This window comes from Dreissena polymorpha, chromosome 2, assembly GCF_020536995.1.
Source record: "Dreissena polymorpha isolate Duluth1 chromosome 2, UMN_Dpol_1.0, whole genome shotgun sequence".
NCBI lineage: Eukaryota > Metazoa > Mollusca > Bivalvia > Myida > Dreissenidae > Dreissena > Dreissena polymorpha.
Genome location: NC_068356.1, coordinates 95,028,131 through 95,046,906, shown reverse-complemented (window position 1 = coordinate 95,046,906; position 18,776 = coordinate 95,028,131). Strand labels below are relative to the sequence as shown.

The 18,776-nt window shown below is 36.7% G+C and overlaps 1 protein-coding gene across 5 annotated transcripts in view; it reads right to left on the bottom strand.

The window, feature by feature from the left end:
• Positions 1-18,776, bottom strand: part of LOC127868123 (4-aminobutyrate aminotransferase, mitochondrial-like) — a 96,800-nt gene that overhangs the window by 55,169 nt on the left and 22,855 nt on the right. For 2 of the 5 annotated variants that reach the window (XM_052409743.1, XM_052409742.1), the window contains exons 5-12: positions 17,599-17,679; positions 13,053-13,145; positions 11,905-12,031; positions 11,315-11,463; positions 9,248-9,385; positions 8,622-8,789; positions 6,224-6,370; positions 4,838-4,949 (exon numbers count right to left, since the gene is read on the bottom strand). In XM_052409743.1, coding sequence (XP_052265703.1) covers positions 4,838-4,949; positions 6,224-6,370; positions 8,622-8,789; positions 9,248-9,385; positions 11,315-11,463; positions 11,905-12,031; positions 13,053-13,145; positions 17,599-17,679 — 1,015 coding nt within the window. Of the gene's footprint in view, positions 1-2,957; positions 3,845-4,837; positions 4,950-6,223; positions 6,371-8,621; positions 8,790-9,247; positions 9,386-11,314; positions 11,464-11,904; positions 12,032-13,052; positions 13,146-17,598; positions 17,680-18,776 lie in introns of those variants that run through there. The other 3 variants (XM_052409740.1, XM_052409741.1, XM_052409739.1) reach the window with 3 other exon arrangements.

Genomic DNA, 18,776 nt, shown 5'->3' with positions numbered 1-18,776 from the left:
ACTGATTTGTCGTGCGTCGAGAGAATGTCGCGAGAATGTCGAGTGTCGCGCTCGAAGGTCGACACACGACATTTTCGCGACATTCAAGCGACATTCTCTCGACGCTCAATACGACGCGCGACAAATCAGTTGACAGTCAATATTTTCTGCGAATTTTTTTTTCTAAAACCCAGAGCGATATTCGACACTCAAATATTGATTGTCGCATGATTTTCGCGCGTCGTATTGAGCGTCGAGCGAATGTCGTGTGTCGACCTAGGGGTTTTTAGGTCGACAAGCGACAATTGCGCGATATTGGCTCGATATATCGTATTGAGCGTCGAGAGAATGTCGTGCGTCGAGAGAATGTCGTGTGATTTTTAAGTCGACAGGCGACATTATCGCGATATATCATATTGACTGTCGACTGATTTGTCGTGCGTCGAGAGAATGTCGCGAGAATGTCGAGTGTCGCGCTCGAAGGTCGACACACGACATTCTCGCGACATTAAAGCGACATTCTCTCGACGCTCAATACGACGCGCGACAAATCAGTCGACAGTCAAGATTTTCTGCGATTTTTTTCTTCTAAAACCCAGCGCGATATGCGACACTCAAATATTGATTGTCACATGATTGTCGCGCGTCGTATTGAGTGTCGAAAGAATGTTAAAATCGGTAAACCTTAGTTTCACATTATCCGTTTCATATAAAATGCGTTTCCGTTATTTTACCAAAAGGCTTAAAAGATTGGTTGTGTTTATTTTTCTTTACAAAATAAGTATTCAAACTTATCTAAGTCAATTTTAGTACCATTCCATACTTTAATGACGTGAACACTATCGAAGAAATAGTACAGAAACTAATGACCTCTTCGTATTAAAGTGACCGACCAGTCAGCCAGAAATCTTTGATGGGACCGACGCCTGTTGCTGTAGTTACGTTAACGTTTTGGGGTTGTTGAAACAATTCCATTCTCAGATTTATAACCCAAAGAGCCGTAACAACACAAATTATGAAAGGCTTTGGGAGTCCGTTCATATGGACAAGTTTTTGGGCTAACTGTGGGTGGGGTTACCATTATAAGAGGACGCACTATGTGGTCTTTACTATTCCTTTATGTTCCCGCTCAAACACTTTTTATCACTAAACATAAACATAAGTTGATCGTAAATACATTCAAATAAAATGTTTAATGATGTAAGGTATATAATGCATCAATACTGAATTAAAATAGAAAGTAACCAGGGTTCATGCACAATTTATTATCGAAAGAAGACAAAAATGGTAAAATATGCTAAATGGTGTCCATTAACGATTGTGGTTCATATATGCATGAACGAGGGCTGGCACAGAATATCGTAGACAAAGTACATATGTCTATTTCTGTGCGCATGATTTTTAAAGAATTTGAATTTAAATATTAATAAATAATGTTCGCATATGAAGTAGGAATATTAAATAGAACAATTAGTTTGTTCGAAATGCAAGACGGTTAGTCAATGCGGTATGATGTACCGGCGCACGTACAATTATTGATTGATTTTCAGTATAGGTTAACTTTGTTGGTGAAAAAATGGAAGTCAGCAGTAGACAGTTGACAGTAAGCAGTTGGCGGTAGACAGTAGGCTGTCTATTATAGAATTCCGTAGTATGCTTTACCGGCGCACGTTAAATTATTGATTGATTTTCAGTATAGGTTAACTATGTTGGTGAAAAAATGCGAGAACGCTAAAACTGCTTGACATTTATATCACATACAGTAACGGCATGCTGTGAAACGTGATAAAAATTTAAAAAGGCACTTCGAACAAAAGCGCGTTTAAACACTTCTAACGTGCTTATGCGGAAACGATTTAAGTCAAAAATGCAAAACAGCTACGTTAGCGAAATGAGAGGCGCAGATGAAAATTATTGAGATAAGGTAGATTCCAAAGAGACGCATTTACATGAAAAAGTGTTAAATTAAATAAAAGTAAAACGATAAACACGTGCAATTGGTACTTGAATAAGCGGAATCAACGATTTACAAACGTATGGACTAACAAACAGATATCAAACTGCCGAAAGTTATCAAAAACTAATGGCGTCGTTATGAACATGGATACCCATCAGTCATAGCTCGTTCGGTACATAACACTGCTGTCGGGCTCGTACTACGCAAACCGATGTCAAACATAGCGTGATGCCGCTGACATGTGAAGTGTGAAATTACATTGGCGTGCGCCAGTTAATATCTAGTGATCTTATTCAAAAGTAATGTGTACATTTATTATTGGAACTAATTTTTTGACTTTGTGCGCACGATCTACAAAATGTCTGAACATTAAACCGTCCAAACGTCATCGAATAAATGAGCCGCGCTTTGGGGAAAACGGAGCCTGATGCATGTTGCAAAAAAGTGTCGTCTCAGATTAGCCTGTGCAGTTCGCACAGGCTAATAAGGGGCGACACTTTCAGCCTAAACTGGATTTTTGTTAAGAAATTTCCTTCAAACTTCCATAAAAGCGGAAAGTGTCGTGCCCGATTAGCCTGTATGGACTGCACTGGCTGATCTGAGACGGCATTTTGCGCACATGCGTTTAGCCCGGTTTTCTCAGAGCGATAATCAAATGTTAACAGATCTCACTCTCGGGCTTTTTTCTACGATATTCTGGGACAGACCTCGTGTAAATGCCACCAAACGTGAGTGTGCAATGTTGTTATAAACCAGTACTTAAAGCGGCATTCTTTGTGTAATTTAATAATTTAAAACTATTTTTAGATTAGCATTTATACGCACATTTGACCGTAGAAAATAATAGGGTTATATGCATATCATTATTATATCGTTTCGTTGATACGGCTTTATAACCACATACGTTTAAAGAAATAGCGCTGGTAACATATCACAATTTCAACAATAATATCCATCGATGAAATTTCAATTCGCAAGGCACTTACAAGAACAAAAATACAAATAGCAGGGAACACAAATATAAAGTTTGCCGTAATAAACAATTAATGCTGTAACAAATAGTTCGGAGCAGAAGACAATATACAAAGACAACGTAATCAAATACATACAATTCTAGGCATTAAACAATACGAAGTATTATTATTGTTACAATTGTTCGTATTTGGACCTAAACCATGAATACACTATATTTGATATAGTGTTGTACTTAATTCGCTTAATCACAATTTGACGAAAATACACATATTTAATTATAGATAATTGATTGTTATTAATACAGAACTCCAATACTAATTCTACTCATAACTATTTACTTTGTAAACACTGTTTTCCAACTTTGTCCACTTGGGCTTATGGCCTTCTATATGTACTGTTTAACCCATTTATGCCTAGCGTATAGAAAAAAGGCCTTGGCAAACAGCGTAGACCCAGATGAGACGCCGCATGATGCGCTGTTTGCTTAAAGGAATTTCTGAAAGAAATATTCTAAATATAGAAATAAATATACTAGACATGACTAATTTTGGAAATAAATTGATTCTATTTAGAAGGATGGGAGAGTCCACTATGCATAAATGGGTTAATACACTTGAAACTTAAAATACTGACGCAGCATCAAAACATAATAACATAATTGTTTGTAATGTGCAAATCTTAAACAACCGGCCACAAGGGCTTGAAACCATGGTCATATAAGTGTACAATTAGTCATTTACTGCCAATCTTATCAAAGTATCAGAAGAAACCTGATACCGGCTACAATGAAATCAGTTCTTCGGCATTTTCATTTATTCATATTTGCGAGCACACGGTCGAAACTCTCCATGAATATGTCCACGTGCTTGTTTTCAAGGATCAACGCGGGACGGAGTCGCAACGTGGCGGCACCGCAAGAGCCCGTGTGGACGCCTGAAAAAATGTCAAGGTCAAATGAGAAATGTGACATTACCACGAAAACTAAGTGTCATGAACATTGCATTTTGATTTAACGCCCACCTGTATGAAATCTCAACAGCGGTGGACGCCTGTAAATAGGTAAAATAAACAAGGACTGTGGTATTTCCACGGACGAACTGTTTTGGAGGCTGTATTTGATAATCAGCGCAACTATATGGAATCCCAAGTGAAGTCTCGAAATAAAACATCTTTATATGGATGTCATTGAAATTTCTCGTGCCACTATCAAAACCGTGGCTCTTTTTTATTGTAACAATTACTACAGAGCTACTACAGAGGCAATTGTACAAAATACCGACATAAATATGATCATCATTAACCCATTTATGCCTAGTGGACTCTCCCATCCTTCTAAATTGGATCAATTTATTTCCAAAATAAGGGTTGTCTGGTATATTTATTTCTATATTTAGAATATTTCTTACAGAAATTCCTCTTAGCAAACAGCGCAGACCCTCATGAGACGTCGCATCATGCGGCGTCTCATCTGGGTCTACGCTGTTTGCTTAGGCCGTTTTTAAGATGCTAGTCATAAATGGGTTAATTAACTTAATTTGAAAAAAGCAAACAAAGACCAATTGAGCGATTCAATTTCCGGGTACGTTTTATTATATTTTCTATATCCGGGGTACATTAAAGTATACTTAAGAGTACCCATGGAACATTTACGTAGCACCCGATCCGACAATGACCAATCGAGCCCCACGAACACCACGTGACGACCCTAAAGAGTTATCAATATGAGGTATTTAATGTATGAAGTTTCATTACAATAGCACTCATTGTTATATAGAGTTATTAGGAAGTAAATTGACAAATGTATTTGTTCACAATTAAGTGCATCTTTCCTAAAAAAAAACACTGTCCGCACTGAGTTTTTATTTCCTTAGTTTCAAAACGATTGATACGTGAACACATGATCTTACTTAGTTTTTTTATCCTTACCCCTTTCTCTCAGCTTGGCGATTGTCTTATCACGACTAGCAGCGTCTTTGAAGTCGATAGCGCAGTGTGTCCCCAGCCCACGGGCCTTGCTTATCAAACCCGGGTATTTACCCTAGAATAAATTGAAACTTTGATGTATTATTCAGCAACTGTTTTATGAATATTCATCAAACGTAATAACCGTAGTTTATAAAAAATAATGCTCCGCTTACATATACCCGACAAACCGAACTATACAGATCCAAATATCACTAGAGCTTGTCAAAGAAGTGACGAAGAATACCCCCCCCCCCCACCCCGACGCGAAGAATGTCTTAATACAAACCGAATACTGCTCCTGTATGTAGCAAGTTGACACAAACAAGTAATTTCCGGGGCGTGGCCAGTTTGACGACAGAGACTTGGTAAAAAATGTAGTTGACCACTAAACAATTCAATATACAAACATAACAATGCCCCCAACTGGTTGTGCTAATTCATCTTGATATGTACCGATAAGTATATACACATCAAGTGAGCACAGGGATTAGGTAAGTTTTGACCCTAGAGAGGTTTTGAAAAAGAATGTATAGAGAACTACCATGCGATATTGCATACTAAATATTAACCATATGGGTCTTGCTGTTTTTCGTCTTTACGGAAAATATTGTTTAAGTTGTGTTTCAGTGTTAACCCCAGTGTCAAAACGTAACACAACTCTGTAGATGAATACCATGCGATGTTACATTCGAATTATAATAGTAGTGAACCCTAGTGTTTTCAGAGAATTTAGATTGCTAATAGTTTATTATAATCATGTAGTCATGGAATAACTGTTGAAATGTATAAAGTAGGATGACAAAATCGCAAATGCACATTTTAAAAATCATTTTAAATATACCTACATGTGTAAATGGTTTACGTTGAAAAGTTAAGGAGAACGCCTCCCAACAAGTTTGGTTTCTACGGACGGACCGACAGACAGACATAAAGTCAGACGTCTATCGTGATTCCAGTATAACCCATTTTCTTTGTATCGGCGGGCATAAAACACAGATATTCTTCTATCAATTTAAAATACAATTTTAACTACAAGTCTATATTGAATACCCTCTATACGCTAAAAAAGGCTCAACTCTTTCAGTGCTGGAACCGAATTTTGAAGGCCTTTGCAAACAGTTTGGATCCAGATGAGACGCCACAGGATCCAAACTATTTGCTATTCTGATAGCATTCTTTAAAAAAATGAAGAAAATGCAATTTTTTTTTAATTCAGCAGACGACATTTTAGCAGATGACAAATTACCCAGTATGCAAAGGGTTAAATTATGACAATGAAACGGATACATGTACCTTACGACACAAAGTCATATATGAAACCAGTAACATTTTGTGAAATGCCGGTACCTGCATTTGTTTGAGACCATTCAGCAGGTGCTGGCCCGTGACCTTGACCCTGTCAAGGAGGTTATCTCCCTTGATGACATTGACCACGGCCTCAAGGAGCGCGGCCTTCGAAGGGTCGCCCACCCACGTGTTGAAGACGCGGAAACCCTAGCAACAGACATTCTGGTGAAATATAATTCAATTTCAAATTTCGTTGCTAAGCGACCACGTGTACAGGTCTACCGGCAATCTTTTGCGCATTGTGAAAGTGCAGCGCTCCTCTCAGCGGTGATCAAACTGTACCCACGCATGCTGAGCACACAGTAAAATAAACCATTGAGGTCAGCAGTAAGAAAAGTTTAGAGATTAAGATATTCATGTTGCTTAAAATACAATGTGTGAAATACGCAATAGAATGACTATACACACCTTAAACTACGCCTTAAAATTGTTTGTATGTTTACTATTTCAGTGTTTTTTTTATATAAATGTAAGTATATACATAAATGCATACATTTGAAAAGATGTAAAATATAGTGAGATTGGCATAGTTACAGTAGTTGTGAAGGTTTTCGAGAAAAGGTTTGGGCCGCAAGTTTTAAAACATTAGATGACGACCTTTCCTAACATTTCCGGACTGGTTTTGAGGAATTTAAAAAGGTAAGCATTTGAATATTGTACATGTAGGATAATACGCATACTTGTGAATTGTTATAAACATGTTGTACTTCAATTAATATTAGAAAAGGCAACAATACATCATATAAAAGATAACCGAGAAAGAAGTATTGTATAAATAATAAGAAATGAAAGAAAGAAACAAGAGATAAAAAATAGATTGTTCCACTCCACCAATCTTAACATTTTACTAACAACGCACGTTGCAGCGAAAAACGACATATTCAAGCAAATAAAACACAATAATGAACTCTTTTTATATAGCAATATAAAATCAGACAATCGGCTCCGACCCAGTTTTTTATACATCGTTGAAATATGGCCAAATTTTTATTTTAAATCAATCATAGCAACCGAATAATTGTTTCATTTGTTATTTGAAGGCTAGACTCGCACGAGGGAACCCTCGTTGGGGGTTGGTGCTTTTTGTTGCAGGTAGTAACGAGAATTAGAAATACTGGGCGGAGATTTGACAGTTCAAATCAGGAAATGCACATTTGTCCAATACGTGTGTGCACAATGAAAATGATAATACAACTTGTTTTAAATTGTAGGGTTACTATATGAGACAACGACTCCAGATTATAAAACATGGAATGCAAAAAGAAATTCGGTACATCGATCAGAAGCTGCACTTTCAGCTGATTATCTCCAGAAATAAGAATTGCCATTATATTATTAGTGTATAACACCGCTTACCCATGTTTCTGACACACCTGCAATTAATATATGCGAGTTCTGAATTAAAAAAGAAGATATTGAAACGATTTTCAAAACAGCCCATCCTTATCATTGTTTTTATTTCATGCATCGATCATTTTATTGACCGTATTATTTAAAGTGTTCAGTTATTGTCGTTTAAGCACATTATCAGAGCAAGTTTGTTGACCTACATGCAAAATTCGTTTTCGTTGTTTATGAAATATTTCAATTGATCCAGCATTTCGATTGACTTTTTGTGAGTCAGTAAGATGGTGTTGTGGTTTAAGTTCGTCGACTGAAATGCATGCTGTGGTTGTTTCAGCACATCACAAGTGTTAAAAGTCATTTGCTTCTGCTAACGATTGCCTAAACCATGTACATACTCTTAAATATTCGCGAAAAAATATTACAATCAGTTATGTCAAAACGACGCAAGCCTTAGAATCTAAAAGTTCAGCACGTATTCAGGGTGCAGGATCAACGGGGTTTACAGATGATTACTCACGGGCTTGACAGAATGAAAACACACTTTGTTTTGAACTTTATGTTTGCAAATATCTTAAGTTATTGAAACATGTTTGCAAAAATATTTAGTGCATAAAAGACAGTTTTTCTTGCAGTTTGTGCCGATATCTTAAGATTTAAGAATATATTATTGAATACGTCTGAAATCGGTGCCAGAATTTCACGTTGCGTGCAGCATAACCGTGTATATAATGTTGTAAACATCGAATGTTTGGCCAAGAACACAGGCTTTCTTATTTAAGCAATACTGACGTTTTTCACATTGCCATAAGCCGCACACAAACTTTCTTTTATGCACTAGTTGAAATTCGCCATATAGTGTGCACTTTTGTTTAACGTATTAATGGTTAAAACAAAAAAACAAGAGCGACAAATACGAGGCGTTTCTGGTATTAATGTTGTATACCGGTCGGTATTTCGGTTGTATATGTATTCCGCTACGTCGTGTAAAAAGAAACAACTGATATTTTTTGCCTGATAATTTTCAAGCATCTTTTTTTCAAATTTTACTCACATCTTTTGGTACGAAAGACTCTTTGCTGAAGAAACCTCCGGTGAGCATCTTCTTGCTAAAGGTCACCACATCCGGTGTGTCGCTCAACCGGAAGTGCTCGTGTGCCCAAAAGAGACCCGTGGCGCCGCATCCGGTCTGGACCTCGTCCACCAACAAGCCAATACCGCACTGTGGAAACATGTGGGGGGAAAAGACGGTCAGCGCAAATAGCGTCGACATTCAGAGAACGTTGACTGATAGAATTGGTTAATTCATCTAATTTTAATGATAGAGTATACATTGCGTTAAATATTAGATTGTTAAATCTTTAAATATCAAAAGTATAGTACTTTGTGTTATATAAATAAATTAAACTCTTCCACACTAGTTTTTTTAAATAAATGTTGCTATTTTTTAATAATAGGTACTTCAATTCGGAAGTGTACCTAAGTTTTTAAGTGAAATGATCTTAACCCGCAATAAAATTGCATAGTACAGAACGTATGCAACATATGCAATAAAAAAAACTTGTGAACCTGACACAACTCTGTTAGGCTAGTCGTAAAATCATGCAATAATTATCAATACTATATCATGCATATTAAAATTCACCCTCAGAAAATCCCCAAGGGCCAAAATGGTGTCACCTTGTTAGTGATATCTCGAAGCCCTTGGAAGAAGTCCCTAGACGCCATGTTGTCCCCGCCCTCACCCTGTATGGGCTCCACCGCCACGGCCGCAACCGGCAGCCCCTTCCGGTTCCATGTGTCGATCAGTTCCTCAACCTGAAGGCGTCAGATATATTTTGTCAAACTGAGCATGATAAATGCGATCTGATTGCAAATAGATCCTTCAGTTTAATTAACTCTTTCAGTGCTGGAACCGAATTTTGAAGGCCTTTGCAAACAGTTTGGATCCAGATGAGATGCTATTTTGATAGTATTCTTTGAAAAAAATCGAACAAAATGCTGATTTTAGAAATTCAGCAGACGACATTTTAGCAGACTACAAATTTCCCAGCATGCAAAGGGTTAAAAAACTGAGCCTTGCTCTCGTAAAACAGGGCTTAACCCGTCACCACTTAGAAACGTATTTTTACGCATTTGTAGTCCCTTAGAAAGTTCAATAAAATTAAAGACCTTCTCTTTCTGTATTCAAGTTCTTAAGCCTCAATTTCCAACCCTAAGATAGTGATGAGCAACAAACAGCATAAAGCCTGAACAGACTGCGAGTTACTCGCAGGCTGTTCTGGTTTTATGTTGTTTGCACATAGCCAATTTCCCCCTGTAATCCTGTTTCTGAGTGGGAAAGGCTTAATACAAGTGCGTAAAGTATCGTCAAAGATTAGCTTCGTAATCCGCGAAGGCTGACAAGGGACGACAAGTTACGTCTAAACTGGATTTTCCATAACAAGACACTTTGTTAAAAAGGAAAATTGCATACAATCGAAAAGGTTCTTCCCTGATTAGCCTGTGTTGACGACACAGGCAAATCTGAAACCACCCTATACCCACATTTATTAGGCTCCGAGTTCTGCGAAAGCGGCTCATATGCATTAGATTAGGGTCTGAAGAAGACGAAAAAATATATTTAAATAAATAATACAGGGGTCGTATTCCAGAATTATCTTAAGTCATTTCTTAATTTTTTTCACTTTAGTTCAAAATTACGGTGTTTTGTATTTCTTTACTAAATAAAGACATGCATGTTGTTTTGGTATTCCTCAAATAACACTGACATAATGATGTTATTTTGATGTAATTTTCGATGCCTCACTATTGCAGTATGAAATGAAACACTTAATAAAAATTCCCAATTTAAGGATAAAAATAAAATTTAACTTAAGATTCTTCTGGAATACCACCCCAGGTATGGGCGACAAGCTATCCTGTGCGAGCACTGGAGTACGAATCCAAAGACAGTTATTTCGAGCCCCAACCGGGACAATTATTGATTGTTATCATTAATCATAAAATAATTTCTACGGCCAGTAGCTTTCTGTCTCTTGGTCCGTATGCACCAAACAATAATTGTTAAGAATATTTGTTGTCTTTGAATGTTCAATGATGGCTTTGATTTTGTGTCAAACTTGGAATTAACCACCATCAACCTTATCATTCTTCACGCAGATAATTTTGTTTATGACATAATTGCCAGTGATAGCCTGCATACATTACTGTTGACCAAATTGTGTATTATATGTATGTGTACTCATGGGCTTAAAGCCTTATGTACTCCGAAATAAAACCTTAAACCTAAAACATTAAAACGCTTAACATATTTTTTCTTTGTTCTTAGTCTATTCTTTATTCTTACGTCTTAAATAGGTTGGTGAAAACGGACCATGATATTAGCAGGAAAAATATCAGTTACTAGCTTAAGTATGGTTCTCAACACGCGTAAACCGCTAAGACAGGTTAAGTCTTTCCAGAAAAAAGCGTGCTTCGGTTAACTGAACTTGCCGCCGCGGTGTGCCGAAACTTAAATACTGAGGATATGGTGTTCGCCTATTGAACGGGAGGTCACGGGTTCGATACCCAATGTGGGAGCATTCTTAAGATCTCCCCAATAGTCAACAAGTACTGGTTCTAGTCTAAGGAAACGAACTCGAGAACGTTTCAATAAGCCTGAGGCTTTCGATGCAATCATGCTCAAATACAAAGTGTGAACTAAAATACCGTTAAAACAGTGAAAATCCAAACAAACAACTATACCATTGCCAGACAGCGTCGTTCCTCCTCCTGGTTCTCGCGCACATGGTCATCGAGCGGATACTTGAGTTCCGGAAACCGCGCCACGGGCCAGTCCGGAACGGGAAGGTCCAGCTTGTGGATGTACTTGGAGTGGGTGATCCCGAGACAACCTGCGCGTAAGAGTAAGTAGACTCAAACAAATACGCAGCGAAGCACGCTTATTATGTTCACGAATATGATTAAACACTGCATTCCGATAGGATAATCCGATATAGTGGCATGATTGTCATTTCCTAATCAACCCACCCTTGCAAATTTAAACGTTAATATTTGTGACTGTACAACTTCTTTTATAAACAAGTTGGAAGTCAATATTTTGCGCGACGATGTTTTTCATTCGTCATTATCGAAATGACGTCATAGTTAAGCGCGATCGTCAACGACATGCCATTCGACGAAAATGAAATAAGTCGTAATTTTCCAAGCAGTACATATAAAAATGAAATGCCTAAAAATGTTTTAAATTCTTAGATATTGCCATGCATTAATATACTCCTCGCATCTGAAAGACTAAAAGACACATACTTGACACAAGCGTAAAAATCCCGTACCCATTGTCCTGCCGTGGAAGGAATTGTTGAACGAGAGGACGGCGAGGTTGGGGCAGCCCGGGGGTTGGCCTTCCTTGGCGCTCGACATCTCCTCGGGAGTCAAAGTGGCGCTACCACGCCGCTCAGTCTAGAAACAGACATGCATGGGTGAACATGACCAGAGGCTCATAAGCCCTGAACAAGTTTCGTGGGTCAATAGATTTGATGAGGATGCTCATATGTTTTCTGCATAGCAAGAACGCGGGCGTGCTACCGAAAAGTCATAATTATGTCATATGTTCAGTAAGAACGAAGGTGCAGGCAACTAATACTCATAATTATGTTTTCTGCACAGAAAAAAAGAGGTTGCAAAATAACAACATTCATAATTATGCCGTCTGTACAGAAGAAGCTTAATGTTCGTTTTAAACCCGGGTTGCATAAAAGCGAAATAAATATTGTATTTTCGAGTTTACGCCAAAACGTGAATTTTAACAAATTATCCATCATGTTCTTAAAGGGGCCTTTTCACGTTTGGGTAAATTGAAAAAAAAGCAAAAAGTTGTTTCAGTTTCGCAAATTTTCGTTTTAGTTATGATATTTGTGAGGAAACAGTAATACTGATTAATTACCATGCTATAAAATAGCCATTATATGCATCTTTTGACGACTGAAAAACCCGAAAATTATAAAGCGTTGCAACGCGAAACGAATTAATAATTTGGAGAGTTCTGTTGTTGTCGTTATATTTTGTTTAACTACGAGGATTGCTTATATAAAGTATAAAATACATAGCGCATTGTATCCGGAAGGATGGCCGAGTGGTCTAAGTGGTAGAATTTTTACTCCAGGACCCCAGGGGTTAGTGGTTCGAGCCCTGCTGAGGGTTATTCTTTTTTCTCTTTTAAATTTCATTCTTGATTTTTTACTGGAGCTTTTTATATCCAATGTTTACATTTATCAATATAAAGCATTTAATGACAAACTTCAAAACATGCCAAAATCTATGAAAAAGCCCCTTTAAACGTTGCAATTTTTGACGAAACGAAATGCTAATAATTACATGCTTAATGCTATCTATATCTTTCTATGACTATGTGTATTGTTCTAAAATGCAATCGTATCTTAAGTTTGTATTAATATTTTTAATAAAACAAGGTCCTGGTTACCATGAATTTGATGAACATAGCTTTCATCCCGTGTTCCACTGAGCACGCGCCACAAGCCATCGTCTGCACGTGATGCATTTTTGGCGGCGCCACCTACGTTGTAAAAGCAAACAATTAACCAGACGACAAACATAGAACGCTGTGCTGTTTTTCCAAGGATGTGCATAAACTATAAAGCGATACAGAAAACATAAATTGAGACCCGTTCAAGGAAATCTGGACTTAAAGCATGTGCAGTCCGCACAGGCTAATCAGGGACAACAGTTGCCCCTTTTATGGCATTCTTTGTTCAAATGAAGACTCTTCTTAGGGAAAATCAAGTATAGGCGGAAAGCGTCGTCCTTGATAAGCCTGTGCGGGCATCACAGGCTAATCTGGTATGACGCTGTATGCACATGCATTAAATCTAGACTTCCCAGAATGAGGCTCAAGCTGACAGTGCACCACGCTCGGCCTTGCGGGTTTGTGCGCTGATGCTTGAAAAAAAATATTTACAGAAAAGATTTGATGAAATGCAACAATATGATTTCTATTAAGACTGTCACATAACATTTTTAAATAACTGGTCACTCAAACATTGAACGCAATTTATACGTATTGTTATGTCCATATTCAAATTAAAAGGGGGAACGACTGGGGAAATGTTGGTACAAAGGTTCAGCAGAGTTGTCGCCCAAGTTCGCGAACACAACAAAGAGGTCGATGCTTTAAAAAACAAAACAACTTATGTCTTCGTTAGTATATCTAAAAATGGACAGCATGAAGTGTAATATAAACTATTATATACTGGTCGTGTACGTAATTCCGGCCACTTTTGGGACTATTTTAACAAAATCTTTTGTTTTAGGCAACTGGTTGAAACTAAACTTCACATATATAATCCTGGGTTCAAAACTCATCTAGCATGAAAATTTCAATAGAATTAGAACAGTGTATGTTACTTTTATGAACAGAAATTAATAACATATAAACTATCAATTTTCATAGGGCAATTGTACCTAAAAAATCGGCCACCTTTTAGTTTAATCTGCAGGTAAAATTACAAAGCAATATCTTTTGACAAATGTCCTCATTTTAGGAGTATTAATATAGCTTTACACAAACAAGTTTTTTTCACTTGAAACTTAAAATATATGCGACATTATATACCAGTTACTCCCCCTACCTATCTTAATAAATATAGTAAACAAGCACTGTCAATTGGCAACTGCAAATTCCTAAAAAATATTTCTTTTAATATGTTTAATATAAAAAAAAGTTAATAAAGCTAAGAAATTAAACACATTTTTTATAAAAAGTTGACTTCATTGTCGATTTTTAGTAAACGCTTGTATTTAATTTTACAACAAATAACCTATAATTATTCTAATCAAGGGAGGTAATTCAAATATTAAAAAAGTATATATTAGGTCCTAATTTTTATGATTTGATATATGTTTTTATACAATTAATTGAAAATACCTTAGTTAAAGTTTATTAGATAAAAATAATAACAATTTTAACAAATATATTTGTTTCTTATATTAATTTTAGTAATACAAATATCGATGATGTCACTTTTCCCACATGACAAAAACATCGTCCTACAATTGTGACATCTTGATATTAAAGTTCACAGTGGTATGCTTCTTTAATTTGCAAAATATTGAGAAAAGGGTTGGTTTTCAAGTTGATATTAATAAAAATCAGCAAAATGTGTATGCTAAGATCATGAAAATGATTAAACACAGGTGGCCGATTTTTTACGTACTGGCCGGAATTACGTACACAACCAGTATAATCGCATAACATTAAACTATATTTTAGGAGATTGTTGAAAGTGACAGTGGCAGGTAACTAACATCCTATGTATCCCTCGCCAAACACGTTGCCTTCTATAAAAGCGAAGAAACCAACCTGACAAACAGGTTACACGGTCCGCCAGTGTCGAGCATACGCAATTATGAAAAAGCATAACTGCAAATGTGTTTCCGAAATAATAACCGCAAATGTATGTGTTCAATAGTAACAGCAAATGGGCGTGCGAAATACTCCATTTGACAACTTGACGGAAACTCTTTCACGGCATGCAATAATAAAAAGTGCGGTGGTATTGTCTGGGTTGAATAACTGTTGTTTACAGTAGTGTTGCAATCCGTAAAAATACGGGTAAATGTAAATACCATGCCATGATTCGTCATGCCTTTAATTGTTTGAAATGTTGCTAACAGTCTCTAGCACACATAATCAAAGCTCTGAAGGCACTGAAGTTGTTCGCTATTGCATAATCTCAGAAGCAACTCAGTTTTCAAATTTATGATATAGCTTTTATATCGCAAGTTTGAAATGAACACACCCCATTCAAATTTTAAAGAGTGTGTCTTAAAGCACAGGTCGAGATGTGTGTGGCTGTTTATCCTCATATTTATGTTATAGAGATAACTTAGACAAAATAACAACACTATGTCTTTTTTACAATTGGTTGCTGTATTGGCTTTAGAATTTTGGTTGCCTTGCTAAAGAATAACAAGCCTATAATCAAGTACATGTTGTGATATGTGTATCTAATACTTAATCTATTTTCTTTAAATTATTGAGAAACAATTTTGCCCACATAAAAGACTTTTAATGCAGCATTAAGCCCCGTTTTCCCTGAAAGCAGCCAATATGTACAGATTTCAATTATAAACTTACCAATGTCGTCGCACAAGCTGTTATAAACTCTAGACTGGCCAATATGTCCCACAAGCTCTTAAACCTTTTTTTTTACATAATTATAGGCTGTCTGCTGCAGTGAAGCATAAACAAGCAGCGGTAATCGTTCCTAGCTTAGTGAGTTACCGTCCTTAGCATAGCTAAGCACATACTGATTTGCAAAACATGCTCTGTAAATTTAGTCGGCCGCTAACGCGACCAACTAAAAATCATTCCGCGCTGTTCCGCTTCATCGGATCATTACAAGCGGCTTCCGTTGATAAATTTAGTCTGTCATTCACCAGTAACACTTGAAACTCGCCTCATTACCAGATTGACACTTCAAGAAGACACTCATTACAAGATTGAGTGCTATATCAGGCAGCCAAGAACTTTTACCAAATTGGTGTATGAATGGTATTAATTTTCGGAACACCAAATTTATTTAAATACAACTACAATTCCATTTAATTACCAGTATCATCAGTTCTACGGTGCATTATGTTTTATTATATACCTATCGATTTCTGCCACCAATTCATTATTTATTCAACATTCAAACACACAAAGCCGTCAGCTACCAGCATTTTCTGTTTCCCTATCATAAAAGTTATCGAACTATGACGTAAACCTCATACGAAGTTACCTATACTGCACCTAAAATCGTTCTTGTTTGTTTATTTTATTTAAAGAATAATCTGCAGAAAAATGAACATAAAACAAAGACTTTAACATTAGAATGGTGTTCTGGAAATTTGCATCATTCTCGTTGGTAGTGGCAAGCACCATCGCATTCGAATAATTGATAATAACTTACCTCGTTATGATTATCTTACCAATGCAATGGTTAAATTTACGTTGAATATAGTGTACTTCGCATGTATGATACTAACGTTGCATTATTGTAACAATCAATAATGGATGATCGAAATGTCTTTGTTTGCTGTTTCGAACATGCTTGAAGACTATTTAATCAATATGATGAAGACGGATCAACATTTGCCGTGTACAGCTTTGTCCGTAAATAGTGGTTTTGAGCGCTTTTGTGCCGATGAACATTATCTAGAGAAACAGACCTTAGTTTGGTCTTTTATTAGTACAATTTTGTAGTATAGCGCTTCTGACGGAATTTTGAAAATAACACGATACTGTGCTGTTCGTGGGTTACATGTTGTTTATTAACGTATTTTTAAAACGTATTTTTTTTTTATCTTTGGTGAAGTATTATATTAGAACTAAAACGAGACCAAAATCAACACGCCTCTTTGCCGCAGGCATGGTATGCCAATTGCTCGTGTATGAGTTCAAGAACTAATAACTCAAGAATAAGTGGATCAATTCATGTGAAAAATGTGTTGCAAATCTTCATTTTCAAAGTTTTAATTTCATCGCTCGAGAAATGTAGTTCGCTCCACAACCTTGTATTCGGACGGACCTACCGACAAAGTTATTCCAAAAAATCCCCTCAAAGACTATGTTTGACTATTACAATAAGAGGTGACTGTTTCACTTACCGATCGGCTGTCCGGTTAGCGCATTGGTTGGTACACGCGCTTCTCACCTAGAAGACCCGAGTTCAATTCTCGTTCCCGGAAGCATGCGAGTTTGGTTTGTGATCACCATAACGGACAGGCATGGTTTCCACATGTTAAATAGCCCCCCCCCCCCAACACAAGAACACACAGACATGAAAAATGTATTTCAGTAAAAGAACAGATGTTTGGAAAAAGCAGCTAGAGTTCAAAATGCGTCCCAATTTTCGTGAGTGGAATAGTAAATGAGGTCGGAGTAATGAGACACACTCTGGGTCCGCACATAATGCAGCCTCAGGCGCGGAAGGACCTCATAAACTACCAAATGCACAAATACTCACCGATAACAGAGCGGCTTGCAGGCGACCCACCCAGTCGGCAGGCGGGTAAATCCCGAGGGCAGGACGATTGACGAACGTTGACTGTAACAAAAGAGGTCACAATCATGGCGTAACAGATACAAAATAAGTTAATCAATGTGGCTGATTTTGTATGCCTGAATTTGTAGTACATAACGGCATAGATGTGCACCTTGTGTTTGTATCAGTCTGTGATCAATAGGTAATACGCATGTTTAAGTATGTTAAGAAATCGAAATAAATACATTTTTATTGTGTCTGCACACTACGTCGAATATGTGAAATTCTGCATACATCCAATACTGCTGACATATTCGGTATTTTAATTACGAACAAAAAAAAACAGTACAGTGTTTTTGTTTACATAGCAACCATTATCTTTATTTATTATAGGCCATGTATTTTTCTCGTGTGTCTAACTATTGAGGAATAAATGAAAACAAGTATATAAATAACTGTTCAGTTCTAATTGAACATATGGGTTTAATTACGGTGTCTCGAAGAATATCATCTAATTTGTTGCATATATGTCACATGAGCAGCCGATTTAAGTATTAATTTAGACCAGTACATAACAATTCAGAAATTACTGTATGTCAATTGCAAAATATTTTGCTTGTACAATAAAAAGCAGGTGTATAAAAAAATATCTCTCGCATCTGCTTACATTTGTTCCCGTTTATATTATCAACTCGTTTTGAAATAATAATAAACATATGAACTACGCTGTGTTTTTTTGTTTCCATTACAACCACGATATTTGATTAGTTTTCCCGTATGAACTATACTAGTTCACTATATTTTCTCATGTTGATTGGCTGTGTGTACCAATCAAAGACTTTTTTTGTAAATATAAATTGTTTTCGTTTTTTCATAGACGTAAATATCAGTGTTGTATGCGTGTTAATCTAACATGTTAGCCGTTTGACACATTTATTGTTACAAAAATGTGCGTGTACAGATATTATTGCATGCTGCTGTTTCACAAATAAAACATGATTAATATATTTTCAATGTAAATAATAGTTATTAAAATGTGATTTTGTTGTGAACCTTGACTTTCGATTTAATTGTTCTTAAATAGACAGGTTTAAATAAGAACCAGCATGTTGACAAGAGTAACGCGTACGTCTGACAAAGCATAAAATCAGAGGAGGTAA